The sequence below is a fragment of the Gigantopelta aegis genome, chromosome 5 (genome assembly GCF_016097555.1).
Source record: "Gigantopelta aegis isolate Gae_Host chromosome 5, Gae_host_genome, whole genome shotgun sequence".
NCBI lineage: Eukaryota > Metazoa > Mollusca > Gastropoda > Neomphalida > Peltospiridae > Gigantopelta > Gigantopelta aegis.
In genome coordinates this window covers 654,203-682,163 of record NC_054703.1, presented here as the reverse complement: position 1 = coordinate 682,163, position 27,961 = coordinate 654,203, and the positions used below count along the sequence as shown (strand labels likewise).

Below are 27,961 nucleotides of genomic sequence, written 5' to 3'. Positions count from 1 at the left end.
GTTCGGAGTGGGGTGGGGGTTGGGGGGGGGGGGTACTTGATCTTCCGAAAAACGTAAACTCCGAAAATTTTAAAACTAGAAGTTCTGTGCATTCTACGAGTAAAATTAAAGTGGCAAATATGGCAAATACAGGTAAACGTCTGACATCCTGCTGTTCCCTTGATGCGCGGTCGGTAGTAGTGTTGTTAAACAAAACAAACTTTAACTACACCAATCCCCACCCTGACAACTCACTGGCCAACACATCTGTGTCACACACGCTTTGCACGTGATTTGTTAGTGACGTCACTGAGTCGGCCACAGTCATTCGTCGATCCAAGGTGCGTCTGCTGCAAGTCAATGTTTACAGGTGTCAAAAGTGAACGCTGCACGGATTTCTTTTAATATGCAAATTGGAAAGTTGTTTGGTTCTCAAAGGTTATATCTCGCAGAAAGTTTAGTTTCTCAATATAGCCAGCAGGCGACAAGCTTGTAGAGGCAATTGTATTTCTGCGGGCTTTCTCCGGACAACGAAAGTTTTACTGAGGGCAATGACTGCTAAAGTAAGACTATTGTGTATTCTTTTAAATATAGTCCATTCCATCCTCCTACAAAAACTAATTTTGTAAATAATTTCAGTTTGGCTTGAAGTAAGAAGGAAAGTAAAAGTTTTTTTGAAATAACAAAACAATAATTATGTCCATTTAGAAAACAATCGACTCAAAAATAAATAACTTGTATTAAATTCCATAGAATGAAAAGGTGTACCCTGTGGGAAGGACTGTAAGTAGTTATAGCACCCTTTCCTCGTAAATGAGACGTGTGCTCGGGAGTTGGTGGGGTGGGTAGGGGGAGTTATCATTCATATTATTACGACTGAAATTTTACTATGCTACGATGGATCTATGACATATTTTTCGTATTTCACAACGTCAGATTCGACTCCCTCTCCCTCTCCCTCTCCCTCTTCCTCTCCCTCTCCCTCTCCCTCTTCCTCTCCCTCTCCCTTTAAAAAAAACAACGACCGTTGATCAACTGATCGAGACTACTTTAAATTAAAGTTAAAATACAATCTGGTCTTTCATGTGTATTTGAAGAGTTCAGGCGGAAAGACCGATAAATCCGTTTTAGTAATTTTCTGAAAAAGTTTTTTTTTTAGGAATTCTGTGTAAGACAAATCAAGTCCACAATGGGCGATCTTAATTTGAATTTCATAAGTAAAGTAAATAAAGGACGGAATTGAAAAAAAAAAAGATTATAAAAATCAGAACATAATGCCTTAAATGGAGTAATGATAATAGAAATCTGTTTTTTGATAAAATGGTGTTATTGGTTTTTGCACTTGAACAGGTAGAATGTTTGCATGCAGTCTTTTTGTAAGTTGTGTACCTTTACTATACCTATTTGATGGCCCACATTGTATTGATATAGAGGGAACCTGACCATAACTCTTAACCCTAAATTTTATTTTTTTATTAGTGCATTTTTCAGGCAAGTATGCAGACAGTGGGGGTTAAAAACCCTAGCCACAAAACATTGTTCAGTATCATGTCGTGTTTTTCTACACAAGTTTCAGAGATTGCTACACAATTTTAAAACATTAAACAGTAGCTGCTAATCAATTTTCAATTGACTAGAAATATCGCTAATCAAGATTTTGACAACAAATTTTTTTCCCTAATTGCAAGGGTTGCACTGCACATGCTGCTGTTGCCATTGTAAAATTCAAACTCTGCAACCTATGAGCCATATCCAACTTTAGAGGCTTTCATCTAGTTACATGGTCGCATAATTTAAGCATGTAAATAAATATTCCTCTCTTTTTTTTCCAGGCAGGTGATATTCCGGCAATCAGAGTTGAGGATTACGATGAAGCACTGAATCAACGTGGTGGCACTGTCGCCGCTAGCAACACAGAATTCTTCAAACACATTGACGCTCTGAACGCTCTGCTCGACAACTCGTTAAGCTTAACGAACCTTGGCATGCAGCAGCAGCAGCAGCAGCAGCAGCAGCAGAACCAGAGAGGTAGGATGTGTGATTTGAAGTTTGTCAAAAAATAAAATGGATAAAGATTCCTGTTATTCTTTCCCCCCCCCCCCCCCATATATCTCGTCAGCCCTCTACATGCGACCATTTTTTTTTCATTTGGTAACTAAAACATTTCATACTATCCAAGGTTGAAAATTAATATGAAAACCATGGTCGCCAGCAGGGCCAGTTGAAGAAAAATCTTTCTGGCCCTTCTCAAATTCAACTAGCCCTCCAATTTAACTACACAGTGAAAATGAAAACTATAATTTTCTTTGTTGAATAACAACCATGCATAATAATAACCATGTATATAGTTGTTTGTGTCAAAAGGAAAACAATGAATTGGCATGTAATTTCATAATAAATAAAGTTAAAATTCATATTTAAAAAACATTAAGTTTTTAAACCCATACCAACCCAAATAACATTTTTGAAAAAAAGAAATACATTATAAATAAAAATGTTTCTTTAAAAAATATATAAAAAATTCAAGTGTGTGAAATACGTTTTGAGCTATATTTGTTTACAGCCCCGGACCAAAATCATAGAAGCTGACACTGAGTCTTGTCAGTCCGGCGCTGTCAAAATAATAGAACATGTTCTATAAAATTGTCTCCTGCCAGATCTGTAAAATTCTTAGTCGCCCTTAGCCAATAAAGGTAGCCACGGGCGACCGGGTGACTGCTAATTTTTAACCCTGATTATCTATATAAAAAATAAAAATAGTGCCGAAATTACCTGGTATACATTATCTGCTAATATTTAACATTTGCACATTTAAAAGATGTCTACATATAAAAAGATAGCCTTTCAGTCTGGTTTATTTGCTGCAAATGTCACTTTAAAAAAAATTGCCATAAATGGCTCAAAATTGCCAGTGGTGGACTGTTTCACCCATTGCAATTCTTTTAAATATTGCCGTGAGAGACAAATTCTTAATTTCGAGCCCTGTATGGCCAGACCACAATTAATTACGCTATGTTTCTATACAGCCTTAGTGGCTATAACATGTTTATTAATATCAGCAGGCCCGTGGATTTTTGTATGTACCTTTGCCTGCCTGGGGGACACGTACCCTGAAAAGGACAACCCCTGTGGTGCAGCTTTCTCCCCCAGGATATTGGTTTAAACAAACACACCCTCTAAACGTGGCCGGAGTACACCCATTTTACACAAAAAGCACTACTTTTGCATCAGCCAGAATTACCACAAACAAGTCTTCCATGTCAACAAGTTACACATGTTTACAAACTACATGCTCTCCCCTGTCAACTTAGTCAAATAGTTGCCACTTCAAAGCTGTCTGCCATGAAATAATCGGTCAAACAGCAGACTAATTGTGCGGACAAATTTCCAGATTTTGGACAACCCAATGGGAAGATAACTGATCTGAGGACATATGGCATCTGAATTGGTGCAAGGGGCAATCTTATTAAAATGGAGACGGGATCTATCTCAGTCAGTAGAGCTCTTTTGTGACCATGGTCCAATTCTCTACAAAGTTATCTTAGCCCTGTGATCACCTTAAGCAGGGGACAATATTTCAATCTTAGGTAACCGGAAGTTCGTTCACGTGAGTTTTACTTTGGTAACCTTCGGTTACGTGAATATAGTTCTCGTAACTGATGAGTTACGCCTACCTAATCCTAAAACATTTGAACTATGGTTCTGTGCTACATTGGTGGTTCAAATGTATTTAAAAAACACTGATTTTCTCTTTCATTACTGATATATGGTACTTTTAATTTTAGTATGCAATTGTTCACCACGTAACCGATTGGCAGTTCTCGCAATTTTAAAATTGCGTAACCAACACACAAACAGAACAATGGTTCTCGTGAAATATTGTGCCCTGCATAAGTGCCTAATTACCGTAAGGCATAGATTTGGTTTCCAACAGTTAATGCAATTTTTATTTATTATCCATTTTTAGAGAAATAAGGTCCTTAAATACGTGACAGTATGCCTTTAAGTAATCTTATAAGAGCAAATGGAAAATGTTTGAGAAAATCAAACGAATCATATTCATACTTTTATGATTAATAGATAGATATTCAACTACCTTTAGGGTTGAGATAATTAAAACTGAATGGAGCCCAATGTGCTTTTGTAGTAGGATCGACCGTTCTAGGATTTTTTGAATAGTAAATATATTATAGTAAATATATTATAATTCAAAAACTTGTATAGATAAATTTTATTTTTTCTATTTTCTGTTTAAAATTGATGATGTGTCACTTTAATGAATGGCATTTCATAACACATTTCACAGCAGACCTAATCCCACAAGTACAGAATCTGATGTACCCTCAGCAGACGCAGGATGTACAAAGCATGATGGGATACACAGGCATGAATCAAACGCAGACGAACACCTCTGTTGCAGGCTTTCCAGGTCCAGGTAAAATTAAATGTCTTCTTTCTTACTAACCGGCCTCGGTGGCGTCGTGGCAGGCCATCGGTCTACAGGCTGGTAGGTACTGGGTTCGGATCCCAGTCGAGGCATGGGATTTTTAATCCAGATACCGACTCCAAACCCTGAGTGAGTGCTCCGCAAGGCTCAATGGGTAGGTGTAAACCACTTGCACCGACCAGTGATCCATAACTGGTTCAACAAAGGCTATGGTTTGTGCTATCCTGTCTGTGGGAAGCGCAAATAAAAGATCCCTTGCTGCCTGTCGTAAAAAGAGTAGCCTATGTGGCGACAGCGGGTTTCCTCTAAAACACAGTGTCAGAATGACCATATGTTTGACGTCCAATAGCCGATGATAAGATAAAAAATCAATGTGCTCCAGTGGCGTCGTTAAATAAAACAAACTTTACTTTCTTTTTTACTAAGGTGGCTGTCATATACAGGTGTTACTTTACAAACACAGACGAACACCTCTGTTGCAGGCTTTCCAGGTCCAGGTAAAATTAAATGTCTTCTTTCTTACTAAGGTGGCTGTCATATACAGGTGTTACTTTACAAACACAGACGAACACCTCTGTTGCAGGCTTTCCAGGTCCAGGTAAAATTAAATGTCTTCTTTCTTACTAAGGTGGCTGTCATATACAGGTGTTACTTTACAAACACAGACGAACACCTCTGTTGCAGGCTTTCCAGGTCCAGGTAAAATTAAATGTCTTCTTTCTTACTAAGGTGGCTGTCATATACAGGTGTTACTTTACAAACACAGACGAACACCTCTGTTGCAGGCTTTCCAGGTCCAGGTAAAATTAAATGTCTTCTTTCTTACTAAGGTGACTGTCATATACAGGTGTTACTTTACAAATGGGGGTGGGATTTAGCTCAGTCAGTTGAGTGCTCGCTTGATATGCTTGTGTCGCAGGATTGAACCACCTTGGTGGACCAATTCAGCTGATTAGGTTTTTCCTTGTTCCAACCAGTGCACCACAACTGGTCAACAGCAGTGGTATGTGCTTTCATGTCTGTGGGAAAGTGCATATATAAAAGATCCCTTGATGCATTAGGCAAAATGTAGCAGGTTTACTGTGATGACTGTCAGAATTCCCAAATGTTTGCCATCCAATAGCCAATGGCTAATTTATGCTCTAGTGGTGTTATTAAACAAAATAAACTTTAAACAAACTTAAGTTTACTTTTTAGACTGGATTATTCCAACTAGAATCTATACATCTGTATATATGTAGGTTAAAATGTTGCTAAAAATACTATACCAACCAAATTATGACCCCTAAATATAAATATCCTGACCCCATCCCAATATTATTAATTGAAGAAAGTGAAACCTTTTATGACCCATTTTCGATAATTTCAGATGTTTTGATAGTTATGATTGAAGATGTTTTTACACCAGTTTTTAGCACATCTAGGTACTTGAGACAGAGGGATACTGGGGCCAATTTCACACAAAAATCATAAGTTTACGTCTGCGACTACCAGTTATACCGTGGCGGGCATACATTTACAAGTGTTTGGCATCTATTTCATTAATAAAATTACATTATTACAGAAGATGGAGCATTTTAAGGACAAAAGAAAATGAAATGTGTATTTTAAACTATATTTGTTGTACTATAACAGTGATACAAATTGTGGTTTAGTCGTAGATTTACATTTACATGCAAAACTAGGCTTACAGTGTTTTGTGAAATTGGGCCCTGGACACAAAAGCTAATATGATGCATACTGATTTTTAATTTTAAAAAAATTAATATACATTTCATGCTAATTTATTATTTTTGATGACAGGTAATATTTTTTTTTAATTTAAAGCTAAAGGGGTTCAAACCAAATGATTTTAAATTTAAGGAAACTAGCTTAAATTTTCATTTCTTTTGTTGTCCTGTATATTTAATACAGTATATTTCAGGCTAATATACTATTTATGATAATGACAGGTAATATATATTTATTATTTTCAGGCATGCAGGTTTTTTCTTCTAACATTAATGCTCCCATCCAGCAGTGGGCAAATGTAAGTAACATGTACAGCCAATCAAACGACAGCATGTCAGTGTGCCAGACGCCTCAGCAGAAATACCCACGAGCTATCAAGAGTGATAAATCAATCAGTCCATCAAGGTAAGTCGAATATTGTTTGGTTTTGTTTGATTGTTGTTCTACCTTTATTACATAGTTTGTCACTTCTGGAGATGGGCTGGTAGGTACAGGGTTCGCACAACTGGTGCTGGGTCCCACCCAGAGAGAGTTTTAACAACTCGGTTAGTAAGTGTGAGACCACCACACCCTCTTCTCTCTCACAACAACTATAACCCTCTGTCCTGGAGGTGTGTGCCCAGGACAGAATGGTTGCTTTGACCTTAATTGGATTGTCCTATATAGGTGCACCAAAATAGGAGTTGAAATGAAATGTTTTTAACTTCAGCAGATATCCTCACATGGTTGTCTCCAATTGCAACAGCCATCAATAGACTGAGTATTGTCCTATATTCTCTCTACAGGTGCATCATATAGCCCTCAAGATTGAGTATTACTAACATTTTTGACATACCCTACACATGATTGTGTTGTTTCTAACTGGATCAAATACCCTTAAAAGACTGGGTTTAGGCCTAGCCACACATGGTTGTCTCCAATTGCAACAGCCATCAATAGACTGAGTATTGTCCTATATTCTCTCTACAGGTGCATCATACAGCCCTCAAGATTGAGTATTACTAAAAAATTTTGACATACCCTACACATGATTGTGTTGCAAATATCTTTAATCTAGTTCATAGGGTCTTTCTTAGGGAACAAAAGTTATTTTATTTCATGACACTGCTTCGAACGCATTGATTAATTAATCAGTGTCAAGCATTTAGTAATTCTGATACATAGTCTTCTGGAGAAACCTGCTAACCAGGATCTTTTATATGGACTTTCCCCACAGGCTGAACAGCAACCATACCACAGTCTTTGATATACCAGTTGTGGGGCACTTGTTGGTATGGGGACCGGCCTCGGTGGCGTCGTGGTTAGGTCATCAGTCTACAGGCTGGTAGGTACTGGGTTCGAATCCCAGTTGAGGCATGGGATTTTTAATCCAGATACCGACTCCAAACCCTGAGTGAGTGCTCCGCAAGGCTCAGTGGGTAGGTGCAAACCACTTGCACTGACCAGTGATCCATAACTGGTTCAACAAAGGTTATGGTTTGTGCTATCCTGCCTGTGGGAAGCACAAATAAAAGTTCCCTTGCTGCCTGTTGTAAAAGAGTAGCCTATGTGGCAACAGCGGGTTTCTTCTAAAAAACAGTGTCAGAATGACCATATGTTTGACGTCCAATAGCCGATGATAAGATAAAAAAATCAATGTGCTCTAGTGGCGTCGTTAAATAAAACAAACTTCTTCTTGTTGGTATGGGAAAAACTGGGGTTTGCAAAGGTTTGATCTTATGACCTTTAGGCACCTGACTGAGCTACAGATAAATCCCACCTGTTCTTTGGTGAACACTAAAATAGATGATTTATCAAAATAATTTAAATCCTACTTGAGTTTATTTAATTGTAACCAATTATATACTTAAGTTGATCAGTTGGTGCAAACCGATTATAATTGAAGGTAAAATTCTGATTCAAAACACTATCAAACGCTGTGGTATTTGCTGTCCTACACTAATGTTAAACACTTTTTCTTTGTGTTTTCAATGATTTAAGGGGCGGGATTAAGATCAGTCAGTTGAGTTCTTGCCTGAGGTGCTTGTGTCATAGTATTGAACCACTTCAGTGGATCCATTCAACTGATTTTTTCTCATTCCAACCAGTGTACCACAACTGGCCAAATACTGTGGTATGTGCTTTTCTGTCTGTGAGATGGTGCATATGAAAGATCCCTTGCTACTAACTGAAACAAATTATGGGTTTCTTCTCTAAGACTATACATCAAAATTACCAAATGTTTGACATCCAATAGCTGATGATTAATATATCAATGTGCTCTAGTGGTGGTGTTAAACAAAACAAACTTTAGCTGTGGTATGTGCTGTCATACATTAATGTTAAACACTCTTTTTCCTTATGTTTTCAGTGATTTGAATTACTCGACCGATTCCTCCCTCTACTCATTTGGAAGTCCGATGAGCGAGGCAACACTGTCGCCGATGGAGAAGATAATCTACTCAACGTTGCTGAACCGGCCATCACCGTCGACACGAACACCATCGCCGTGTGACTCCAACACCAGCGGCTTTGGCAGTGATGGCTCCGAGTCCGTCCTCGCAGATATGATGGTGCTTACATGCTTACATCATTCACTTACTTTGTTTATTTAATTTATTTATTTATTTCATTTGTCTTAAACTTGAGTGAATTAAATATAAATCTATTTTATTTAGGGCTCAAATTTAATGGCAGCCATGTGGCATTTTGCCGTAGTACACTAGCTATATGCCCCAATGCCCTGAAAACTATGTTGCATGTTACTAATTAGCCATCGTACTCGAACACGATCAGTCTCAAGTCAAATGGCTTTGCCCTGTAATTTGCCAAATTCATAATTTAAATAATTAGTTAATTTAAGTAGCCAGATAATAATTGATAATTATCTTTATTACACAATGAATAATTAATAATTTTTCGATTACCTAAACAATAATTAATAATTATATTTTTTATCCAGACAATAATTAATAATTATCTTAATATGCTGACAGTATTTAATAATTATTTCTCCCTCCCTTCATCCTCCATCTTTCTCTCCCCCTACCCCACTCTCCCCCCCCCGTCTCCCTCCTTCCCTCATAGCTTCTCCCACCCCACCCTCCTTGTGTCCCTCCCTCCCTCCTTCATCTCTCTCTATCTCTCTCTCTCTCTCTCTCTCTCTCTCTCTCTCTCTCTCTCTCTCTCTCTCTCTCTAACTCTTCTCTGTTAGTTATGTTGAATTAACTTTGTTAGTTAATAATGACTTAGAAGGTACAGCTAACATTGCTTTCCTTCCACATGTCCAGTCATCGATGAACCTTGGTGGTAGAACTCTACGCCGGCAGTACGCAGACCAGCAGAGCCAGTTGTGTACGGTGTACCCGTCGTCGGTGACCGCGAGCGACGGGACGTTGATACCACTGGCGAAGGACTCGCAGCTGGAGCAGGCCTGGCACTCGCAGTCTATCAATCCCGTCCTCAACATGACCAACATCGACCCCTACGCCATAGACCGCGCCGCCAGGCTCCACAGAAATGCGGCATGTATGTCAAGTGTATCATGCTAAAAATGGTTTACCCACACATTTTTATTCACAGGCTGTATGTGAAGTGTATCCTGAAATCACCAATTAAAAATGGTTTACTATGAAATTACTTTAAAAAAACCCAAACATTTTTATTCACAGAAACGCTGCCTGTATGTACAAGTATATGCTAAAATGGTTTACTATGAAATTAGAGGGGCGGGGCGAAGCCCAGTGGTACAACGCTCGCTCGATGCACGGTTGGCCTGGGATCGATCCCCGTCAGTGGGCCCATTGCGCTATTTCTCGCTCCAGCCAGTGCACCACGACGTACATCAAAGGCCATGGTATGTGCTATCCTGTTTATCGGATGGTGCATATAAAAGATCCCTTGCTGCTAATCGAAAAAGAGTAGCCCATGAAGTGGCGACAGCGGGTTTCCTCTCTCAATATCTGTGTGGTCCTTAACCATATGTCTGACGCCATATAACCGTAAATAAAATGTGTTGAGTGTGTCGTTAAATAAAATATTTCCTTCCTTCCTGTGAAATTAGTTTTAAAAACACACACATTTGTATTCAGATACATGTATGGTTGCAGTATATACAAAGTATCTATAGCAGAATTGTTCATCTTAACTAAACAATTCGATTTTTATGTAGGTTCCCTGACTATTTTTTATTGGCAGACGACACCGTTTTCACCCACTTCATAGGTGCAGTTGTATTTCTCACAATTTTCACATGCCCGATTCCATGACTTGAAATGTACACTGTGTAAATCCCTCTTCAGCTAATGCTTTCAATTGTACACTGTTTTGCATATCTTGTGCAGTCTGCATTATTGCAACTATTATTTTCAGATTTATAGCTATGTAACCATAATTTAATTACATATGAAAATATATAATTTTTAGCCAAGTAGGTTTACCGTTGTCACCTATGGGATAGTATTTGGTATAGCAAAGTTCAGTGCACCGTAAACATGGTTTCCTGTCATCATTATTAAATGTAATGAAACAAAGGATTTTTTGTTTTGTTTCAGCCATTAGTGAAGCAAGCTGCACATGGAGTGGACAGTTGGCCCCAAGAATGATGAAGAATCCTCCATACTCTTGCAAGGTCTTTTTAGGGGGTGTACCCTGGGATATTACTGAAGGTAATTTATTTTGGCCCTACCCATTTGGCTCTTTCTCGCTCCAGCCAGTACACCACGACTGGTATATCAAAGGCTGTGTTATGTGTTATTCTGTCTGTGGGATGGTACATATAAAAGATCCCTTGCTGCTTATCGAAAAGAGTAGACCATGAAGTGGTGACAGCGGGTTTCCTCTCTCAATATCTGTGTGGTCCTTAACCATATGTCTGACGCCATATAACCGTAAATAAAATGTGTTGAGTGCGTCGTTAAATAAAACATTTCCTTCCTTCCTTCCTTTTGGCCCCAAGAATGATGAAGAATCATCCATACTCTTGCAAGGTCTTTCTAGTGGGTGTACCCTGCACCCTGGGATACTTTTGAAGGTAATTTCTTTTGGCTTCAAGAATGATGAAATATCCTCCATACTCTTGCAAGGTCTGTCTAGGAAGTGTACCCTGCGATATGACATTTTCTTTTCAGTATGCATTTTTATAACATCAATGGCACAATGGGACTATATAGGTAAAATTTGTAGTAGCCATAAATTCATAAATTTTATTTAGTCCATAAAGGGTGAGCTGGTGACAGGCAATTTTTAACCTTGAAGTATTTCTTTATTTCCATGGTTATGATTTTGTTATATGACTATAATTATATAATTGTTTTTCAGCTGGGTTACAAGCAGCCTTCAGCAAGTTCGGTTCCCTCAGGATTGAATGGCCAGGAAAAGATGGTTAGTGATTAGTGCTTTTTCCTGTTAAAAAAAAAAAAATGAAACGATTAATTTAAATGAATGTCAGAAATTTTAAAATTCAATTGTTTATATTGTTGTTTTTTGATCGGTGAAGGGTAAAGAGTAGACGATATTTCTATATTAATATAGAATTTATTAATTTTATAGACAGAAAACAAAAAATTAAAATAAACTTAACATTTTAACATTGCATCAGCTTTGAACTTAATTTTTGTTTAACCAATTGCAATTCTGAATATTTATTACCAGAAGCAAAATACTCACCTATGACAATTTTGAACATGTCAACGGCAATTTTAAATCACTAACTTCAGCAAGAAATAAACACAAAATAAAAAAACAAAAATCATTCCTTCAACCAACGGCAATTTGTATCCAGTGGCAAAAAACTGCCGTCCATAAAAGCCCTGACCAACAATTTATAACACAGCTATGTCACATGCAGTTGATGCTGCCATTAGGTTTGAGCTGTGTGAGATGTGAGTATACAGCAGTGTGTGTTGATACTCAATTATAATGGGATTTTAAATGAAATTCTGCAGTTATTAATTTAACTTTACATGCTTTACATGTATCCAAGTGAGTCCATTCCATTATTGCAAAAATGTAATATTTTGTAAAACATTTAAATACTGACATCTATATCTATTTTAACTGACAGGCTATGTATATCTATTTTTAATTACAGGCTATGTATATCTATTTTAAATGACAAGCTATGTATATCTATTTTAAATGATAGGCTGTGTGTATTTTATTTTAAATGATAGGCTGTGTATTTATTTTAACTGACAGGCTATGTATATCTATTTTAAAAGACAGGCTATGTGTATCTGTTTTAAATGACAGGCTATGTATATCTATTTTAATTGACAGGCTATGTATATCTGTTTTAAATGACAGGCTATGTGTATCTGTTTTAAATGACAGGCTATGTGTATTTTAATTGACAGAGTATGTGTATTTATTTTAAATGATAGGCTGTGTGTATTTGTTTTAAATGACAGACACTGTATTTATTTAAATTGACAGGCTGTGTGTATTTTACTTTAAATAACAGGCTATGTGTATTTATTTTAACTGACAGGCTATGTGAATTTATTTTAAATGACAGGCTATGTGTATTTGTTGTTTGACAATGAGAAGTCAGTCAGACCTCTACTACAGGCATGCACCCATGACTTCACAAACGGAAACTACTACTACAAAATATCTAGTCGCAGGATGCGATCAAAAGAGGTACGTGAGATCAATGCCCCATCAGTATACAGGCATTTAAGTAAGTCAAATGGTCGTTCAGGTTACTGGGAGGTTACCACATGTAAGAAAAGTCGACTGGTGTTTCATTCATTCAAAAATTTCAACGAACTGTAGTTTCGTATCTGAACGTAAAACCAGGCAATGCATTCCAGACTTCAGTGTTTCATTTTCTCGTAAGGAATTGCATCGATGTTGACGTGCACTTGTGCACTTGCAAAACAATTTAGGCAATCTGTGTGTTCATTTACTTCTGGATTTCGTTTCTCGTACCGATATTCGCATGCACCGATACAATTTCAGAACATCCACGTTGAAAGTAGTAGTAACAGGAATTAAATTCTAACTTCCATATAGTTTGGTCACCTATAGGTTACCAGGCTACATTTTGTGGTAACCTGTAAATGGGTTACCAAACAATGCTTATTTCGAATGCTGAGTATACCCAATACTTTCCTTTTTCATGTCTTAGTTGGAGATGTTTTAAGTATAAATTTTAGTTCTGTGATCTAGACAAGTGTTTTAACACTGTTTTCACAGGGAGCGGGACACAGGTGTCAGAATAAGCAATGTGTCTCGTGACTCACACATATTACAGACCTGGGCCCCATTCCACGAAGCTATCTTAGACCTAAGATCACCGTAACTGCACAGCTAACATATGCACTTAAGGTGATCTTTGCGCTAAGATCGTTTTATGGAATGGGGACCAGGGGCCTAATTCACTAAACTCTCGCAACTTTGCGATGTCGCAGTGCAGTGTGAAAAGACTTGCAAAGAGGATGTTTTGTCTAGCAGAGTCTAAGAGACCTTTGTGAATTAGGCCCATAGTTTTGAAGCAATCTTTGTGCTAGGAAATCGTAAAACCGTTGTAAGCTATGTCATAGCCTATGATGGTTTTACGATGTCGTAGCACTAAGATAACTTCGAAAATCACTAACCAGCTGGGCCCTGTTCCACGAAGCGATCTTAGGCCTAAGATCACCGTAACTGCACAGCTAACATATGCACTTACGGTGACCTTAGTGCTAAGATCGCTTTGTGGAACGGGGCCCACGGGCATAAGTCGCTAAAATTGTGCAATATCGCAGTGCAGTGGTAAAGCACTCACCTGATTTGAGGTCAGTCCAGGGTGGGCCCATTGGGACTATTTCTCATTCAAACCAGTACACGATGACTGGTATATCAAAGGCCATGGTATATGCTATCCTGTCTGAGATGGTGCTACTAATGGAAAAATGTAATGGGTCTAAGACTACCAAATGGTGAGAGAAAAAAAAAAGATCAGTTTCTCAGAAACTGTCCTACTTTGGGTGAAACTTGGTTTATGGTTTCACCTATGGATGTTCATCACAGTGCATCGAACAAGTTTGTGGTAGGTGAGAAGGAAGGACATGTTTTATTTAATGATGCACGCAACACATTTTATTTACGGTTATATGGCATCAGACATATGGTTAAGGACCACACATATATAGAGGAAATCTGCTGTCGCCACTTCATGGGCTACTCTTTTCGATTGGCAGCAAGGGATCTTTTATATGCAACATCCCACAGACAGGATAACTCAAACCATGGCCTTTGATATACCAGTCATGGTGCACTGGCTTCCTGTGGGATGGTGCATATAAAAGATCCCTTGTTGCTAATCGAAAAGAGTAGCCCATGAAGTGGCGACAGCGGGTTTCCTCTCTCATTATCTGTGTGGTCCTTAACCATACGTTTGATGCCATATAACTGAAAATAAAATGTGTTGAGTGCGTCGTTAAATAAAACATTTCTTTGATGGTACTGGCTGGAGCGAGAAATAGCCCAATGAGCCCACTGACGGGGATTGATCCCAGACAGACCGCACATCAAGCGAACTCTTTACCACTGGGCTACATCTTGTTCAAGCTAAATGTTAGCTTACAAATAGCTTGCATTGCTTGTACTGCCTTGTAACAACCTTGTAACTACCTAGCCGCAAGCATGCATTTTTGTTTGGGGCTGGAGCTAGAAATGGCCCAATAAGCTCACCAACTGGGATCGACCCCAGACTTGACTGCACCTCAAGCGAATACTTTACCACTGGGCTACATCCTGCCCTGGTAGATGAGAATTCTTGCTATCCTGTCTATGGTGCTACTAATGGAAAAATGTGTAACGGGTTTCCTCTCTAAATGTTTGAAATCCAATAAAAGAAAAAGGGATTTGTTTCTCACAAACTAAGTCCTAGGTCAGTGAAACTTGGTTTATAGTTGCACCTATGGATGTTCATCACAGTGAGCTGAAACTTGGTTTATAGTTGCACCTATGGATGTACATCACAGTGAGCTGAAACTTGGTTTATAGTTGCACCTATGGATGTTCATCACAGTGAGCTGAAACTTGGTTTATAGTTGCACCTATGGATGTTCATCACACAGCATCAAACACGTTTGTGGTACGTGAGAATTCTTGTAATTATAAAACATGGTTTTCCAGGTTCAGGTGATTCCGTGGGTTCCTGCAGACAGTAATCACGTCAAACAGCCGTCACAGCGTCTTGACTCAAACAAAACGATCTTCGTCGGCGCCCTTCATGGAATGATCACAGCAGAAACTCTCGCCAACATCATGAATGATTTGTTCGGACATGTGGTATATGCTGGCATTGATACAGACAAATACAAGTACCCCATTGGTGAGTATTGTGATGTTATATATGATTTGTTTTGACATGTGGTATATGCTAGTATTGATACAAATACAAGTATCCCATTGGTGAGTTTTGAAATTGTTATGATTCGTTTGACTTGTGGCATATATAACGACAAAGATACACACAAATACCAGTATCCCATTGGTGAGTTTTATGATGTTATATATGATTTGTTGGACATCTGGTTTATGCTGGCATTGATACAAATACCAGTATCCCATTGATGAGATTTGTAATGTTATATATGATTTGTTTCGACCTGTGGTATGTTCCACCATTGATACAAATACATGGTATCCCATTGATGAGATTTGTAATGTTATATATGATTTGTTTCGACCTGTGGTATGTTCCACCATTGATACAAATACATGTATCCCATTGGTGAGATTTGTAATGTTATATATGATTTGTTTCGACCTGTGGTATGTTCCACCATTGATACAAATATATGTATCCCATTGATGAGATTTGTAATGTTATATATGATTTGTTTCGACCTGTGGTATATTCCACCATTGATACAAATACATGTATCCCATTGGTGAGATTTGTAATGTTATGTATGAGTTGTTTGGACATGTGGTATGTGCTGGCATTAATAAAAATACTTGTACAAGTATCCCATTGGTGAGTTTGAAAATATTTGTGATGTTTTGACATGTTAAGCCATGCCTCCCATGAAAAAATGACACAAGAAAATCAGGAATAAATCGATATGTTTAAATTCTACTTTATTTCATAACATAACAAAAAGGATAATTGTAAACATCGACCATCTTAAAAATTAACCAACATTTTCATTAGATTGATCAATTAAAAAAAAAAAAATGTATACAGCATTAAAAAATTGGTGCCTTACATTTAGTCTACCTTCAAGGAAGTAGAGGTGGGTGGGTCAAATGCCATTTATGGTCCTTAGTGAATGTTTTCGTTAGCAACCCACATTTTTGCTGAAATATATCAGTTCCATGTTTGGGGGTAGTCTACCATACACTGGTTTCAACCTCTGGTGTATACTGATAACTGTATAACAAAAAAAAGAATTATTTATTGGCAGTAGATAATATAAGTTGTAGAAGCATCACGAGGGGTATATAGCTTTTTATGTATCCTCTGTGTGTGCTTTTACCCTGAGCCGAAGGCGAGGGGGTAAAAGAGCACACCGAGGGTACATAAAAAGCCATATACCCCGAGAGATGCTTCTACAACGAATTTATCTTGCCGACATGTTAAACCATATAGCCAAATAACCAAGTAATGCCAGACAACAATTGTTAACAATTTATTAATGGAGCCGTACCATGCGAACGCGAACGAAACCACTTGCCAGTGACGAAAAATAGTTCCCATCGATAAACGAGTTTTTAACTTCAAATGTTTGTAATACGATATTGTCTGCATGCTTTTCCTCAATTTCAGCGGCAGAGTGTTTTGCAAATCGTTTGACAGCCATGTTCTGTTTACATTGGTAACAGACGACTGTTGCTAATCACGCATTAATACAATAACACCACGACCGTAATTAGGTGGCCGAGTTCAACATTGCAGATTTTAAAAGTATTGAAAGTGTATTTTATAGTAAAAATAAAATTAATTATGTATACTTGATTGATTATCAATGTTATTTATAATCTAATTATTGCTTTAGCATTAACTGGGGTGGCTGGAAACTGTTGGAAATTACAGATGGGGTATAAGAGAATTTGGCTCCACCCACAGGGGTATAAGGGATTTGTCCAACAGTAAACAACCAATGAGATTAAAGAATTTTACATGAAGGCGAGATAATAGTATTTTCACAAATAATCACCATCACATGTTACCAATCACAGCAGCAGCTGTGTTTGATCCATAAATATTTGATGGTACACCTAAAACGTCGACTCAAAACTTTCTTTGCTACAGTGCAACCTCATGGGTGGAGAATTACAAGATTCTGTGTGCACAAAACCTCATTTCGAGAAATTACCGCTTGAAGTTTGCAGCTGCCATATCCGAGTCATAGAGAGGTCTTTTCATAGAGAGGTCTTTACAATAGTGTTAATATAACAACTGTGTCTTACAATACCATATTCTAGGACTATTTACTATGTAGATAATTTTATTTTTGATCAAATATGATGGATAACTAATTTTTAGAAAATTGCAGATAGAACCTTGTAATTCTTAGGCCACGACCTGCAGAGCTACAATGTTGAATATGTCAGTGGGTTTGTCATTCAGATTGTGAAGTATTTAACTCAGTTTGCTGAGTGTATTTGTGATTTCAGGCTCTGGAAGAGTGACGTTCAGTAACAAGAAGAGCTACATGAAAGCTGTCCAGGCAGCATTCATAGAAATCAAAACTCCAAAGTTCACTAAAAAGGTCAGCCAATATTATTTTTGGTGCTCCTTTACTAAATTACTTTTTCTAGACAACGTTTTAAAAAATCTATGGAACGGGAAATCCTGTTAAAAAGAAATCACTGCCTACAGAACGGGAAATCCCATAACTGGTTCAACTAAGGCCATGGTTTGTGCTATCCTACCTCAACAATTAGATCTCTTTAAATCAAACTAAAACCCTGAGTTTTAGTTTGATTTAAAGAGATCTAATTGATGTTTTTAAGAGATCTAATTGATGTTTTAAAGAGATCTAATTGATGTTTTAAAGAGATCTAATTGATGTCCGCATGGTGATGACCTAGAGCTAGTTCAAAAGGAAACTATAAGCTGAAATTAACATCAAAACTGATTACTCTTACATGATAACCATGCAAGCAGAATTCTAAGTGCTTTTATTAAGTTTTAGTTGCAAATAGAAAGTTGGTCCCAAGAATGCATTAGAAGTAGTAGCTTCCTGTGTGGTGGGGGCTGCCCTCAAGTTTATTTAAAGAAAAAAGTTGCTTCTGCATCGATCCACCTCTGTTATGTCTACATGTGTTAAGAAAAAATTCATTAGATAAAAAATTATTACAAATGTGTTCTTTACCTCTATAGATTCAGGTTGCCCCATACCTTGAAGATGCCATCTGTTCACTGTGCTGTGTGTTCTTTACCTCTATAGATTCAGGTGGACTCATACCTGGAAGATGCTATCTGTTCACTGTGCTGTGTGTTCTTTACCTCTATAGATTCAGGTGGACTCGTACCTTGAAGATGCTATCTGTTCACTGTGCTGTGTTCTTTACCTCTATAGATTCAGGTGGACTCATACCTGGAAGATGCTATCTGTTCACTGTGCTGTGTTCTTTTACCTATAGATTCAGGTGGACCCGTACCTGGAAGATGCCATCTGTTCACTGTGCAGCATTCAGCAAGGCCCCTACTTCTGCCGTGAGCTGCAGTGCTTCAAGTACTTCTGTCGCTCATGTTGGTACTGGCAGCACGCCCTGGACACCATGAGGCATCACAAACCACTGACCCGCAACACGAAGAACGTGACGCCTATTTGAAATACTCAACCTTCTCCTGATGGTTTCTTGTGGTAGGTATAAGCTGATTGTATATTCTCCATAAAACAATAAAAAAAAACTTCAAGTTTTTAGGTTACCTGAACTGAAGGCTCAAGTAACCAATTGTGATCCTGTATTGTGCATAGACTTAACATTTTCAACATGGTCTTCAAAACTACTTAACCAGTTCCAACCAAATTTTGTAGGAATCTTCGTTGGCACATGGAGTAACAGATTTGTGAATTTGGTCATTCTGAGCCCCCACCCCACTCACCCCCAGTCTGACTTAGAAAATTTCTCTCGCACAAATCTTAATTGGCTTTAAATATAAATCAGACTGATCAATTATCTCACTAAAAACACTCTGTTTCAAAGTTACCAAATCGCGAAAATAAGAAATCTTGATGTTTTTACTCATCAAACCATTTGTCTGGTTATACAGAATTTAAGTTATTTCATTTCTAGTCAAATTTATAATTTATATTTGTTTCCTCTTTTTTTTCCAGATTACGAAGTGCTGAACATAATATGGTGCTGCATTTGAGTGTAAATATTTTTTGTGCTCAAAACATGACAATTTATTTTTTTACAATATGAATGTTTTTTGCATTTTATAAAGTGCTCGGTTTATGATGTATGAATAAAATTTTGTCAGTTGAGAGCATAAATATGCCATAATATTAATAACAAATGGCAGTTTCTTGTTCTTAAACAATAAAATGGTTTTTTTCCTAATGTTTTGACAAAGCCATTGTTTGAATTAAATGCCAGTTATTTAAAATTGTTATTTTGGTAATAATATTTATGTTCAAATGAAATAACATTTTCACATTTTGTCACTAGTTGTAATAATGACAAATGATTTTGAATATATGAGTGCTAATTAATATTTCTCATGTGATGTTTTTGATATTTATATTTATTTCATGATCTCATTATTTCCATGTCTTGGGTTATTTAAATGTTCGTTAATGGTGATAAGTTAAATATGATATGTAGTGTTCTCAGTTTCTGAACTAAGTTTGCGCACCAGTTGAACAGATGGGTTTATTGATTCTGGCAATGCAAGTGCCAAAAGTTTAGCTAGTGTGAAATCATCATGACATTTTGACTTTTAAATAAAATACAAGAAATGTTCATGTTTCAAGTTTTCTACCACTTTCAGATGTTTCCTTCTGACTTTTAGACTTTCTAGCCACAACATTACTTATTAAATATTAAATACAATTTCTTGTTTAAAATATCATTATCTATATATTCAATGTGTTTGTGATTGGCTTAATGTTTGTAATAACTCAAACGTCATTTTTCTTTTCTAATACATGTATTGTTTTTTGTATGTATGAAATTATTGCGGAGATAACATCCACTTTTAAGTTACTACAGACATTGGACAACCAGAAACATATTAAATATATATTACAATATTCAAAATAAGATTTATTTGATATGTAATTTTAGTCATTAAAATGAAAGCAAACTCAGGACAGTCCCTTTTAAATTGATGAACACAATTGATAACCATGGCAAACATTTAAAATGGTGAGGGATTTGGAAGCTGATCCTTTGAGGACTTGTAACAGACTTCACACTTTTATTTCATAAACATTTTATTGAATCTAGATTTGAAGAAAGTACCAGATTTTGCAAGCAATGCTGGATCATATTTGACATGGTCAATTAAAACTGCAGTTGAAAATGATTACTAGTGGTGGTGTTATACAAAATAAACTTGGCTTTAACTTTTTGAAAAATTTTAAGGTCGGACCAAGTCAAGCCACTCCTGCATAACCATGCTTTAGTTTATATTTGTTCTTTTTGGTGATCACCAGCTTAAGGAATTGGAGAACACTATATATTTTGAGTATCTAGAGAAGACTAGAATTTGGATCTGTGGGTTCATGCCGACAACTTTTGTTGGCTGTTATTTCCACAATATATAAACGAATGCCTTTGAGCTTTCCATATATCTTCATGTTATTATATTTTTTTTGCTGCACCTTTATTTCATTGACATTGTTTGATGTTGTATTTGTTATTCTGTTACATTTTGCACCATATTTCTATAAATGTTATTGGAAGTTGTTATTTTGCTCATACTGTCTTCCAACAAATCGTGGTTTAATGAGTTAATTTTTTCTTTTGGGGTCATTTTGTGTATATTAAGTTTAACATTTACAATAAATAATTGAATTAATTTTTTCTTTTAATGAACATTCATCAATACTCATTTCCATTAATTTGTTTGGTTTAATCAATATATTTTTTGCTTTTCATTTTTATCTAGTGTATAGGAAATGAACAAAATTATTGTAGGCGAGTATTTCAGAAAAGTTAAGTAGGTAATTATTGTAGGTGAGCCTAATTTAGAAATGTTAAGTAGATAATTAAATTAAATGCCATGTCTGTGATTCTTTTTTATCTGAATAATTTAACTCACTTATTATTTTTACAAGTCTGTTCAGTATCATGAATGCATTTCTTTTATTGATATCAGAAATAACTATTTTAGAACTCTTTATTTGTGCTTCATAAATATGAAATGCTCAATTCAATCATTGTTACCTCTTGTAAAATATTTTTTTGCAAGTTAACAATTGTTTAAAACTTTTTAAAAATAAAATAACACATGAAAAAAACCCTAGTTTAAACTGAATTGGAAATTAAGCGAATTCGTAACAACAAATCAGGATTTGCTGCCAATTTGTAACAACCAATCAGGATTTTATGCCAATTTATAACAACCAATCAGAATTTGCTGCTATTTTTAAACTGACTAAACCTTCTGAATTAGCCCTTTCTTACTGATTTTTAATCCCATTCAGATAATTAACAAATGTTTAACTAGTAAATATATACTGATTTTTCACCATGATTATCAGTATTTTAATATAGTTATCTCACTTTTAGAAAACAAAAAACCAGAGCTCACTTTTATGGTAGCTAGAAAACATGTGATTATCTGCTGAAAAGACTATAGATGTGGTAAAAAAAAAAAATGCACCCAAAAATGTAATTTCCAATGATGTAATGTGGCATTTCATTGTTCCATGTGTTCAGACTGCTACGTTATTGACAGGTAAAGACATATCACACCAAAAGCAAGCATATTTCTGTTATTTGTAATCTATTTATTATATTTTAAATATGAAATGATAGTTTGACTATTTTAATTTCCCCAAATTGTTGGTACAAATGTATCTTTGAGTCAAAATATGTTGACACTGGCTATCAAAAATGCTTCCAAAACATTTTGCCATTTTCCTTCATCTTGCCATCTATTTCACAGACACTCGCACATACTCAATGTTCTTTGAACAATGGAGATTTTTTTATCATTCATAATTATAATACTATTAAATGATTATAAAGATTTTAAAGATAGTTAGATCCATACATAATTTTACAATGGTTCTTGAAAAATGCATAAAAATCTTAGGAAAATATGCATATTAAATCTTTTTAAACATTTTCAGTTATTCCTTTACCATTATGAAAAATAAAGTTTTATTATCCACTAGATTTTTCTTAAACTAGTGAAGAGATGATTTTTTTTAATACATGTATTGAATAAACATACTAGATACACATACTATGAACGTTCACCATATCATTTATGAATATCACCCAATTGATTTCTTCAAACTTTACACCTCTTACCTCTTAACTCATAGTTAATCATTTAGTTTTATACACGTGTCTGAATTCATCTTTTAAGAATGAAACTTGAAAAATATTTTTACTTTTTGTATGACAAGTAAACAGAACGCAGAACAGACTTACTGTACTATATTTCTTTATTTTTTTATTTTGTATTTTGTTTTTACAAATTTTGCAGAGATGTGAAGGAGGGTTGTAGTGTGAATCAAGTTTAGATTTGAATACAACTCTTTCAGTAAAATATTTGTGAACTTTATTTATACAGTTTAAACGTTTCGCATGTTTAAGTGGATTGTAATTTATGCACATTTTCGAATGTTCCCATCCAGATGGGCATTTAAAAAATTTGCTCTGCTCAGGCAAACATGCAGTTTAAAAAAAGTTAAGTTATAAATTATACCCCATATCAGCTTGATGGATGAGCTTGAATACTACCATCATGGTTTATAATTTAACACTGTTCATCTCTGCAAATTTAAGCTTGACTATAAGACTTGATGTTTTTATGCTTGCATACTGTCATCTACAAATCTATATTGTTTTTACAAGAAAATAATATTAATACCAGTTAAAAAGTGGGGGTCTTTTACCAGTCTTGTAAATTTGTTATTTTTAAAGAACTTGTTTGCAACAGCAACTAATATTTTTATCAGATATATAGCTAGATAGTTTTATAAAAAGGTACCAGGTTGAAACAGCTTGGGAATTGCATGGGTTTTTAAAACATTAACATATGAGTTGCTTTCTTAAATGTGACTACTTGTGATTAATATATTATCTTGTCGGCACAAGATTGGTTTCTGGTCTATCATGTTTTAAATTTTCAATTTTTAAAAACGGCTGTCTAAAACTAAATAAAACCCAATTTTAAAAAGAAATGGTCACTCGGTAGGACCTTTTATCAAAAACTAACAATTTGATAAATTGAATCAGAAAAGTTTTAAGGCAAACCAGATTACCAAAGATTTATGAAAATTATTAATAAAATCATTCTTTAGTTTGAATAACTTGGAGAATTGATCTCAAATTTAATATTTTGTTTACAGTATGACTTTTTTCTTTTTTTTTAATTTATATGATAGAACTTAAAAATATACAGTTATGTAATTTTCAAAGTTCATGTTCTTTTATAAAGGTGACAACCAGTATTCTTGGAAGTATAATTTAATGCAAGTTGTTCATCCTAAAAAAATTTGCACTTATTTAGGAATATACTCAACAAATAAGTTATTTAAAGTAGTATTGTATATTTTTTTATTGTTTTTATAAAAATGCAGAAGAGATTGTTCAATATACTATTGGGTTTCCTGAATAATAGAGCTGTTTTAACTTGTTCTTCTTTTTTATATACATTTGTATTTCCTTAAATGTTTTATTGTGCGCAAAGTGACATTTTGTTTTTGGTGGTGGCTTTATTGCAAAACAAACAAAAAAAAAAGAAAAAAGAAAAAAAAAGCTTTTATTTATGGATGACATTTTTCTTTAACATTTTTCTCAATTCCTTTATCATTATTTGTTACTGCAAGAAAAAAAAAAGAAAAAAAAAGATTTTGAAATTTTGTTTTCTTTTGTTAAATAAACATTTTATACAAATTAAAGTGTTTGTAATTTTTCTAGATAGGGCAGTGTGTTTACAAGTAAATATCCGATTCCACTTCAGGTTTCACCAGTACAAGTTAAAATTCATATGGATATGTGCTACATTTTTAGCGCACCTCCAAATTGCATTTGGTGGGATATATTAAAATTGGCATCATCAGATTCTGTCCATCGGGTAATGTTTTAGGAGCAAAACTAAGATAACTCCATGACACTTGGCACACATAACAGCCTAGTTGTCTAATGGTGAGTTTTACTATTGGTGAGTTTGCAGTTTCAATATTTGTTTTGTTACCATGGAAACAAATGGCGCTAGTAACCAAATTTACCTTTTCAGGAGCACCACTCCAAAACCATTCAAGATAACTTCACATGGCAGTCTAGTAGTGTCTTTTGATATCAAAAATGAAAACTCCCTTATATTATTTTTTTACTGTTACTAAGGAAACACAAGGCCAACAAATGGCCAGAATGACCAAATTCACTTTTTACGCAACACAACGACAAAACCGTTCAAGATTGAGAGGGACAGGATGTAGCTTGATGCGTGGTCGGTCTGGGATCGATCTCGGTCAGTAGGCCCATTGGGCTATTGCTCTCCAGCCAGTGCACCATGACTGGTATATCAACGGCTGTGGTATGTGCTATCCTGGCTGTGGTATATGCTATCCTGTCTGGGGGATGGTGCATATAAAAGATCCCTTGCTGCTAATCGAAAAAAGTAGCTCATGAAGTGGCGACAGTGGGTTTCGACTCAATATCGGTGTGGTCCGTAACCATATGTCTGACGCCATATAACCGTAAATAAAATTTATTGAATGCATCGTTAAATAAAAAAGATTTTTCATGAAACTTCAGGGGTAGGACGTAGTCCAGTGGTAAAGCACGAATTAATGCACAGTCTGTTTAATCCCTGCCCATTGGGCTAGTTCTTGTTCCAGCCAGTGCACCACAATGGGTATATCAAAGGCTGTGGTATGTGCTACCCTGTCTGTGGGATGGTGCATATAAAACTGCTCGACCCAACACCTTTTTTTTTCTCAGGATGAAATTGCACTTCCTTACTACTTCCAAGTTATTTTTCTACCCAACATTTTGAGTTTTCCTTTTTAAGTTCCTCCCCTTCCCCCACCACAACTGGTATATCAAAGGCCATGGTATGTGCTATCCTGCCTAAGGAATAGTGCATATAAAAGATCCCTTGGTACAAATGAAAAACTAGGTTTCCTTTCTAAGGTTATATGTACAAATTAACAAATGTTTGACATTCAATAGCTGATGATTAATAAATCAGTGTGCTCTAGTGGTGGTGTTCAACAAAACAAACTTCTTTTTTATATGAAACTTTGTACACATTAAATATTTTGTACACATTATTTTGTGGTTTACTGCATGGTTCCTTTTGCTCGAAAGAAAGAAACACATTTTATTTACGGTTATATGGCATCAGACATATGGTTAAGGACCACACAGATCTTGAGAGGAAATCTGCTGCTGCCACTACATGGGCTACTCTTTCCGATTAGCAGCAAGGGATCTTTTATTTGCACTTTTCCCACAGGCAGGATAGCACAAACCATGGCCTTTGTTGAACCAGTTATGAATCACTGGTCGGTGCAAGTGGTTTACACCTACCCATTGAGCTTTGCGGAGCACTCACTCAGGGTTTGGACATTCATAACTGGTTCAACAAAGGCCATGGTTTGTGCTATCCTGCCTGTGGGAAGCGCAAATAAAAGATCCCTTGCTGCTAATCGGAAAGAGTAGCCCATGTAGTGGCGACAGCGGGGTTTCCTCTCAAAATCTGTGTGGTCCTTAACCATACGTCTGATGCCATATAACCGTAAATAAAATGTGTTGAGTGCGTCGTTAAATAAAACATTTCTTTCTTTTTTTCTTTCATACACACCTGTTAGTGAGAACACTATTCACTATTTATGATAATACATACTTGTTAACACATCTACACGTGTTAACAATTTCAAGACATGACTGGCTGCTCCTAGGTGATGACCAGGTCACCAATGCCATATATCCAATGAAAAACAACACGAGAAATTGATTACAGTGTGACATATAGTTAATCTGACAATCATGTGTCTGTGACGCGTAAGTCAGCTACAAGTGCAAAGGGTTGTAAATATCTCTTAGTTGGAAAATATGTTAAAATTTCCTTAAAACCTGTTTTTTGAGGATATGTAAGAAGTAGAATAATACATTCGTGTCACAACTCTTAGTTTAAAAACGTATCAAACTCACTTTCACTCATTTGTCGGAATGACCAAATGTTTGACATCCAATAGCCAATGATTAATTAATTAATCTCAATCTCGTCTCGTCTCATTCACTCTCTTACTTTCTCTCTCTCTATGTATGCAAGGTTTGATGATGTGATTTGAATTAATAAAAAGATATGGCCCGGCAAGGCTTTTCTTGTGTAGTACAGTAAAGTTTGTTTTTATTTAACGACGCCGCTAGAGCACATTCATTTTTAATCTTATCATCGGCTATTGGACGTCAAACATATGGTCATTCTGACACTGTTTTTAGAGGAAACCCGCTGTCGCCACATAGGCTACTCTTTTTTACGACAGGCAGCAAGGGATCTTTTATTTGCGCTTCCCACAGGCAGGATAGCACAAAACATGGCCTTTGTTGAACCAGTTATGGATCACTGGTCGGTGCAAGTGGTTTACACCTACCCATTGAGCCTTGCGGAGCACTCACTCAGGGTTTGGAGTCGGTATCTGGATTAAAAATCCCATGCCTCGACTGGGATCCGAACCCAGTATCTACCAGCCTGTAGACCGATGGCCTGCCACGATGCCACCGAGGCCGGTGATAAAAAGATATGGCCCCACAAGGCTTTCCTTATGTGCAGTAATGCATGAAAAATAGGTCGTGGTAACCTAGTTTTGGTACAATACACCCCACCATCCCATGTTTTACTTGTATGCAAGGTTTGATGCTCCTATTTGAATTGATAAAAATATATCGCCCGGCAAGGCTTTCCTCATGTGCAGTATTGCATGAAAAGTAGGTAACAGTGACCTAGTTATGGTATGCGACTCTCTGCAATCCCATGTTGTATGCAAGGTTTGATGCTCGTATTTGAACTGATAAGAAAGATATCCTCTGGGAAAAGAAAAAAGTCTGTGAATGGACATAAGGACGGACAACACCATACCATAAACACGTCACAGACAGGCGTAAAAAAAATGGTTCAACCCCCACAAAGGTCAAACTTGATGTGTAACTCTACAAAATAAACAGTTTATTTTGTTTAACACCACCACTAGAGCACAATAATTTATTAATCATCGGCTATTGAATGTCAAACATTTTGTAATCCTAACAGTCATCAGATGAAATCTGCTACATTTTTTATAATGCAGCAAGGGATTTTTGATATGCACTTTCCCACAACCAGGATAGCACATACCACAGCCTTTGATATACCAGTTGTGGTGTACTGGCTGGAATGAGAAATAGCTCGATGTGTCCAACGACGGGGATCGATCCCAGATCGACCACACATCAGGCGAGCCCTTTACCACTGGTCTACGTCCAATCTTTCTCTACATGATAAAGCTATATATACAAAATTTCAGTACATAAATACATTTTTTGTTGAACGGCACCACTAGAGCACATTGATTAATTAATCATCGGCTATTGGATGTCAACATTTGGTAATCCTGACACGTAGTTATGATGAAACCTGCTACATTTTTGCTAATGCAGCAAGGAATCTGATATATGCACATTCCACAGTCTTTGATATAC

General features: G+C 36.2%; 1 protein-coding gene across 2 annotated transcripts; it reads left to right on the top strand.

Annotated features, from left to right (window-relative positions):
- The first annotated feature begins 467 nt into the window (after positions 1 to 467).
- LOC121373682 (cytoplasmic polyadenylation element-binding protein-like) lies at positions 468 to 24,188 on the top strand. Of its 2 annotated transcripts, XM_041500402.1 has the most exons (13): positions 468 to 542; positions 1,812 to 2,007; positions 4,286 to 4,414; positions 6,403 to 6,562; positions 8,508 to 8,709; positions 9,427 to 9,664; positions 10,690 to 10,803; positions 11,456 to 11,518; positions 12,654 to 12,778; positions 15,263 to 15,461; positions 17,753 to 17,847; positions 18,725 to 18,948; positions 19,423 to 24,188. In XM_041500402.1, the coding sequence occupies exons 1-12, from the start codon at positions 531 to 533 to the stop codon at positions 18,914 to 18,916; spliced, it is 1,725 nt and encodes a 574-aa protein (XP_041356336.1). In that variant the 5' UTR covers positions 468 to 530; the 3' UTR covers positions 18,917 to 18,948; positions 19,423 to 24,188. The 2 variants fall into 2 exon arrangements, with proteins under 2 accessions (XP_041356336.1, XP_041356337.1); XM_041500403.1 differs by lacking the exons at positions 468 to 542; positions 1,812 to 2,007; positions 4,286 to 4,414 and adding an exon at positions 4,832 to 5,226.
- Positions 24,189 to 27,961: the final 3,773 nt, after the last annotated feature.

What these genes read in the sequence shown, in the direction of transcription:
- LOC121373682 (XM_041500402.1), top strand. An exon ending in AAATCAATCAGTCCATCAAG is followed by an intron (nt 6,563 to 8,507) that starts GTAAGTCGAATA and finishes TTATGTTTTCAG; the next exon opens with TGATTTGAATTACTCGACCG. An exon ending in GCTCCACAGAAATGCGGCAT is followed by an intron (nt 9,665 to 10,689) that starts GTATGTCAAGTG and finishes GTTTTGTTTCAG; the next exon opens with CCATTAGTGAAGCAAGCTGC.